Below are 7,638 nucleotides of genomic sequence, written 5' to 3'. Positions count from 1 at the left end.
TCAATAAATTGTTTTTTTAAATTATGAATTAAAATAAAGTCTTGTTTCAGTATAAAATTAAGGTATATTACATTATAAACTAGATATAATGTGTAATGTAATGTAAATCAATGCATGTGAAAGAGCCTTAGAGCGAAGCATGTTAAACGTAAAGAAAATGGATAAAATACGACACACAAAGATAAGAGGCATCACCAAAGCTACAAACGCTTTGACCTTCGCCCAAAAGCGGAAATGGCAATGGGCTGGACATGTAGAGAGAATGGCTGACAGAAGTTACCCAGCGGAAAGGACCTTCAGTCCAGAGGAGAAGGGGGAAATAGCCCTTAGCCCGCTGGGAAGATGATCTGAAAAGATTAGCTGTCATAGACTGGTCAATGAATGGGCATCTTTGGAGGAGGCCTTTACTCATACAGGGCTTCTTGTTCACCCATAATTGCTTATATATTTTAATTAAAAAAAACTATTGTACAAACTTATTATTATAATTATAATGTGTAATTGGCAAGTGCCTCGCCAGTCAGCACCACCAGCTGTGGGCTCTGCAGGGCGACCAGTGCGAGGATGTCCTGTGCAGACGACATCAGTACAGAGAGAGGATCGCTGGCTGACCTCGCCCGATTAGTCGAAGGATAGTTATCCCGATTTGTCGCTCGCTATCACCTGATAATAGTGTATTGAAGGCTTCGAGGAAACTTATATAAAGGCTGCGTGCAGTGCGCGCGCGCAGATCAGATCCGATATCCGCTTCCGTCGGTCCGCTGTCCGCGCGTAACTCCGCAATAGTGCCAATCGCCTGCCGAGTGTCGACTGTTGAGTGCCTACCCGCCCCACGACGCGGTCGCTAGAGAGTCCCGGCTTCAGCTCCGAGGTCCGTGAGGTGCCGGTCAACATGGTCGTCGACAACACCGACCCGGTCAAGCCTGGTATGTTGTGTTGCAGTAATTGAGTCCGCTGTCGATGTCTCTTTTTTTTTATGTGGAGTTTATTTATTTATTTGTATAAAGAAACTTACAGCTATTTATATTACATAAAGGTATGATAATCGATAAATATTACACTAGCCAAAATAGTTCCTAACGATGCTTATTACATAGTGAAGTTTTAAGACTTATTAAATATTATAAAAAAAAATACAAAAGTTTAAAGAGCCAATAAATTCACTGATACAAATATAACCTTTAAGTACCAATTTTTTTAACAAAAGATACAAAATCGTACTTATTACATCGAAATATGTCTTTGTGGTTATAACAGTCATTGTGTGTTCTGCAAGCTCTGATAAGAAATATATTCTTACAATAATTAGTCCTAAAGAATGGCACTAAAAATATTTTATGGAATTTAATCATAAAACCTCCCAAGTGCATGTCGAAAACTGCAAATAATAGACCGATGTGCGGAGGGCTAGCTGATAGTTTTATTGATACAAATACCTAAAATCATCGTTTACAACTCAATGTGAACGAAATTATATTTCACGTTTCAAATAACTGCTTCTTTTATAAAGCCTACTTAATTGTGATTATTATTTTATATATTATATTTATTTATTTACTAGCTGACCCAGCAAACGTTGTATTGCCATATAAAGTAATAAGAAAAAATCAATAATTAAATTAAAGTTTGCTTTTTACCTCCTAAGAAAGTTAGAAAGATTTAAAGATTCTAATTAGTTATTCATTTTAAACTATTCCTTCAATTTGATTTCTGAACGACAGGGGACACATCAAAGGAAAAACAAAGTTGTTGTTTTTATTTAATTTCGAGCATTTTCATATTTATTTTCACCTTTTAAACCTTCTCTGGACCTCCACAAATAATTCAAGACCAAAATGAGGCAAATCGGTCCAGCCGTTCTCGAGTTTTAGCGAGACTAACGAACAGCAATTCATTTTTATATATAGAGATTTTTTGTACTGTAAGCAAATCAAGTCATGTGTAAAAGAGTTTTCTTTAAATATACTATAAACGTACTCATAATATGTGTAAACACATATATTTTGAAATGTTTCACATCTTCAACCCAAACATTTAGCAAGCGGGGAGGGATACCTAACAGAAATGACCACTTTAAGATTGACTTAGTTAAGTATTAGTAAGATGGGCAAAAGGTCGTACGACTATAAATTATACCATTTTTAGATAAACGTTACATAGGTTTTTTTATTCATCTATAGTAGAAAGCTTTTTAATTGCCTAGTATTAAATTCTATCATTAAATATTTATTAGACATTCTAAATATTTCTTGATATTGTTTAAATAGCAAAAAACAATGAATAAATTATATTTTTTAATTTATTACTTTGTAACACACGTGCCTGATAAGTATTTTGCCTTCTGGCACAGGTGTTTCTCACTTACTAGAAGGTCACATCCACTATTATGTTTGTACCATTTTTGTTACTGAAATAAATATTTTTCATTTCATTAATATATGTATATGTTGCAAAAACGGATCTCTGAATCGAAATATAATTCTCATATAAGCGTTTTATTTCTGAAAAACCAACTCATTGTCATCTCAAGCTATGGTATCATCATCACATCAGCCGGAAGATATCTACTGCTGGTCAAAGGTCAAAGATCTGCACGATGATCCGTCTTACGCTGCCCTCATCCAACGTATTCCGGCGATTTTGACCAGATCATCGGTCCATCTTATGGGGGGCCTACCAACACTGCGTCTTCCGGTACGTGGTCGCCATTCGAGCCCTGCCCACTGCCACTTCAGTTTTGCAATCATTTATATGTACTTTAACATTATTTCAATAATAGTATAGACGAGAGTAAAATCCCTTGTGTTAGAAAGTAAATAAAAATAATTATCAATATTTCATTTAATTTTTTATTGAATTAAATTTATACATAATTGAATTAAATTTATACATAATTGAATGAAATATACAAACTGGCTTTATTTTATTGACTACAATCTAAGGATCTCTAACTGTAAGCAACACATACAATCATATTTTATGAGACCCTAACGATAGATATAACATAACAATCACGTTGGTTATTCTGTCGATAGTTGAAACGTTTCCATCATTCAAACATACTTTTCGAAATTTAATGACAATCCATTTCAAAATTTGCTGTGTTCGAAGAACCTAAATCTTAAGATTTGCCTGGTGAATGGTGGTAACAGTTCAAAATGAATGATAATAACAGATCTGTTAAGTCTTTTACAAGAACGAGTTAGTACACCTTAGAATTTACAGGTTTTTACAGTTCTTAAATATTGGAATTGATCATTGTTAGGTTGCTCGGTTTGGTGCAGAGAAGTTACAGAGGCCAGAAATGGCTTCTGTATCTAAGTGATGAGGGTATTCACGGGTATCGAAAAGATTTTCTAAGAACAAACACAAAGGAACTACAACTACGCTCGTTGAGACATAAGATGTTAAGTCTTATTTGCCCAGTAAATTCACTAGCTACGGCGCGCGCCCATCATACCAAAACACAGTAATGCTTACATTTTACTGCTTCACGGCAGAAATAGGCACCGATGTTGTACCCATAATATAGCCGGCATCTAGGAGCCTCCCACTGGTAAAAAAATATATATTTTTTCGAAGTTAGTGTTTTATAAAACATAAAAATTACCATGTCAGTCCTAAAATATATTGCTCGTTGGCATTTCATAGTCTGTTGGTAATTTTATGTTAATTTGACATTCATCAGTATACAGTGTCTAGCCATTAATATTGTTATCAGAAAATTGATTTTTTTCTATTGCATTTAATATTTATATCTGTGGTAGCCGTTGGCTCATACATAAATATATTCATTGGCCTTAATACAATCCTTTTGAGGACAGTTTATTGAAACATGCACTTTCTCCGTTAAGAAATTCTTCACTGCCAATCTTGTGGATTGTTTTATGGACTCCATTTGAAGTCTATCTTATGATCATATTATCATGACCTTTAGTGCATAACTCTCTCAAAATGACATAAGTCATGATCCTTGAAAACAACTAATCCCACAGTTTTTTTTGTAATATGTGGAAGAGAGTTCCTTGAAAATCGCACTGTGGAACGCCACACATCCAGATCGTGGGGATTATACCCTAATTTGGAGCGTGTCGTGCGAAGGTGGAATTCGATGGCAGGAATCAGGTGAAACAGCTCTTTGGAACACTCTACGTGATAAATGCGGTAAAAGACACATAATGAAACGACGTCTCTACGAATTTTTATCGCCTAATTGGTACAATGTTATCTATACGTTTATGACCAGATATTTTACCACCGTAAAGAGAAAGTTTCATTGTAACCATCAATAACTCAGTACACGAACCTAAGACTAATACCACCGAATGAAGAGGTACAGAAAAAAGAAATCTCAAAACCCACTCTGTGTAATCTTATCACAGCAATATTTAACACATATTTGCACTAAAACAAGGAAAATAATGGTCATTTGTATAAGAATAACAGGTTCCAAATATATATGGAAAATTAATTTAAATCATCACTGAATTATTAATAAAAAAGTATTTATGAACAGTCTAAGAGTATATTTCACATTTTGGTTAGCTTGTTTTAAAAATAGATAAGTGCTGACCCGGCAAATTCTTTTGTAAATAAATGATGTACCCACTAATTGTATGAATTTCATATATAATGAAATGTCTGAAAGGTATGTTATCGTAAAGGTATATAAAGGTAAAATAAAAGTAAAAAGGTACGTAAAGGTATATTATCACCAACAAACATATACTAAAAACTTCCCTGAAACACGCTGAATCTTATGGTATAAGTATTATTCCGATCGGTTTAGTGGTTTCCGCAGTATAACCGAAGGAAATAAACGGCTCTCCATTAGTATAGACTTGAAATCGTTCATTATAATAACCATTCTCTGTATGATAGAATGGAGAAGTGAATCTAGAGATGTTGTAATCCCGTTCATCCATCCCTCTTACTAAAACCGCATACACTCTGTTAAAAGCCTACCATCTATCCGCAAATATATTAAAATTTGGGTTGGCTTCGAGAAGAGCTCTGAGAGCGGAGAGAGACCTCGTCCTCTTTTCCATAAAATAAGCAGTAAAGGAAAGAATTCGAAGAAATTTTGGCCTATAGCAAAAAAAAAAATGCTAAAAAACATACATTAAGCCTCTAAACTGCATATGGAGTCCTGGTAGATGTTGCTAGGATGACACATGATTTCAACTGCTATGAAAGACTTTAATATCACCGCTACCATATTATGTAAGGTCAGAATATGTAAAGGTAAACTCGCGTCATACATAAGACAATCTCTTATTCAACGATGATCGCTTGGTACCAAAACACAGTATAATGCTTCCTATCTCATTTTCTCTTATCAATTTATGTGTCTGTCTCTTTTCACTGTCGCTTTAAATCATTTTTAGAGACCGAGAACTTGTAATGAAATCTATCTCATTCTCTCGCCGGCTGAATCCTATACAATTACCTGTTTGTGTCTCTATCGTCTCGCTTTTTCGTTTCATCGAGTTCCAAATCACAACGCTTTAAAGACGTGTCACTTCAAAAAAGTTACCACAATTACATAAAATAGCGCCTAAAACCATGTCATATATTTTTTATGTTTTACTTTGCGGTAAAATATAACAAGTTCCGTGATTTGTAAAGAGAGGTCACATAAATTTTAACGCGACGTTCAAGAAGCTGTTTTTCAAATTTTAAGCAAGTTTATGCTCAAATATCAATGGTTTCTCATTTACCAGAGTGCAACGTGGATAGTACCTATACGACTTCAATAATGGTTTCGTGTGATGTTACCTGTCAAGTAGTGACTGAATCATATTATTAAGTATGTGAAAAGGTTTGCGAGCCACAGTACGACGCTCCGGACTCGTGAACAACCTGTGCCTTCATCGCGAACAATAATAATAATTATGTATATAATATTATCAACACCACTTGATCATCCATATCTGGCCACTTGTAAATGTGTGTCAAATCATCAATAAATCTGGTCCTCAGCGGACTGCTTACCATCAATGATATCATATCGAAGGTTCTGATATCAGACTATCAGTGCATATATCCCGCGGCGCGGCGCCCCAATCTTCCAGCAACTATAGCCTGTATGTAACCTCAGAATAAACCAGAAACCGTCATAGCGCGCAGTAATGGAGCAGTGTAAACAACGCCGAAACGGTGTAGTTCGTTAAATTGTCAACAAGTTGTTGTTGTCAGTTTTATAATTATTAAAGTAAAGCTTAGTCCAGCAGTGGACGTCTTCCGGCTGATCATGAAAGTAAAGTAATTTAAGTAAAGTGCACATTTATTCATCACACAACACATAACAATTTATACGATCTGATTATTATTAATATTTTCTTTTTTAGGCCTCTGAACCCTTTTATTTTCCAATAGAAAAGATTTCAGTAATTTTTAAAAGAGAACAAACTTACCTAAATTACGCCGTTGTGCGTCGTTCTCATTTGCAGAAACGCTACCAAGCATGCGATGAAATTGAACGGGATTACTTTTCATCTATAGGGACACTTTTTCAATTCATTTTATTTAAATATTGAATTTGTTACATAAGCCCTAAAAGCGGTAATGTATGGAGTGTTGGTAGAACTGAGCGGGGGGTGAGGCGGGGGCAGGGAGATATTTTTACAATGCGTGCAAATTGGATTGATGACCTTTTTTTTCTCGAGAGTGTGAATGTCGGGCTCGGTTGTAAGCAGCTCGGTTAAAACCTTCTCTGTGCTGATAGCCCTAAAGGCTTTTACGCCGCTTTTAAGCCGGGCGGGGGCCTTGGAGGCCGAAAATGTAGCTCACAGGCGTGGGGCGTCTCGGAAGGAGGCTCGAACCTCGGACCGCCTGCTCACTAGGCTGGATGGAGAGAAGATCACTAACGATCCAATATATCTGTTAGTCCAATGGACCCTAGGTTTGAAGAGACTTCGCACTCGCCGGCGAGTGCCGTGATATATGTATGTGTGTTTGTAAATATGTGTGAATGTATGTAAGTGTGTGACTATTTGTATGTTGTGTTATTGTAGGTGTGTGATTTGTGATGTGAGTGTGAGTGGTTTTAAACGATTACAGGACGAGGGATTGACGACTGTTCCTTCTGGATTGCTCTGTATTCTGAGTCTGTTGCATTCTCCGCCGCATCTTGCACTTGTCGCAGGTCAGAGAAAGTTTAAACATACTTTGACTTCCGGTTCTAAATTTCAGAAAGCGGTGCCAGTTTTGGCTGTTCTATCGTAGTTCACGCCATGATCAAAGAACGATAGCAATAAGAGTGCAATATTGTATAATTTATTAAAAAGAGCGCAAAAAAAGAATGCTGGGAGAGTTTCCTGCGCCATTTCTTCTCTCGCAGAGTTGGTTTGTTTCCGAAGCGTTTGCAGTGTTTGAACTGACATCAAAAATAATTCTAAAGGAATAAATTTTGAGATTTATTTATTTACGTACGTCACACTTCAAATTATCTTTTCTATTATTCTATTTTCTGTTATCGCAAGATCATACTGTTTCATTATTTCATTATAATCAATTGAATTATTTATTTCAAGCCAATAACCTGCTCTGTTTGGTATTGTAAATTGCTTCAATCACAATACAATATTATAAGTAATGACATTCGCCATTTCAATCTAATATAATAATTAATTCATA

At 35.7% G+C, this 7,638-nt stretch overlaps 1 protein-coding gene across 1 annotated transcript in view; it reads left to right on the top strand.

The window, feature by feature from the left end:
• Positions 1 to 741: 741 nt before the first annotated feature.
• The window catches only part of LOC126975313 (putative inorganic phosphate cotransporter), a 41,016-nt gene continuing 34,119 nt past the window's right edge, over positions 742 to 7,638 (top strand). The window contains exon 1 of the mRNA XM_050823139.1: positions 742 to 926. Within this exon, the coding sequence (XP_050679096.1) occupies positions 893 to 926 (34 nt within the window). The 5' untranslated portion in view covers positions 742 to 892. The remainder of the gene's footprint in view (positions 927 to 7,638) is intronic.

The sequence above is a fragment of the Leptidea sinapis genome, chromosome 35, assembly GCF_905404315.1.
Source record: "Leptidea sinapis chromosome 35, ilLepSina1.1, whole genome shotgun sequence".
NCBI lineage: Eukaryota > Metazoa > Arthropoda > Insecta > Lepidoptera > Pieridae > Leptidea > Leptidea sinapis.
The sequence above is the reverse complement of the archived record's forward strand: the minus strand, read 5'-3'. Positions and strand labels throughout refer to the sequence as shown.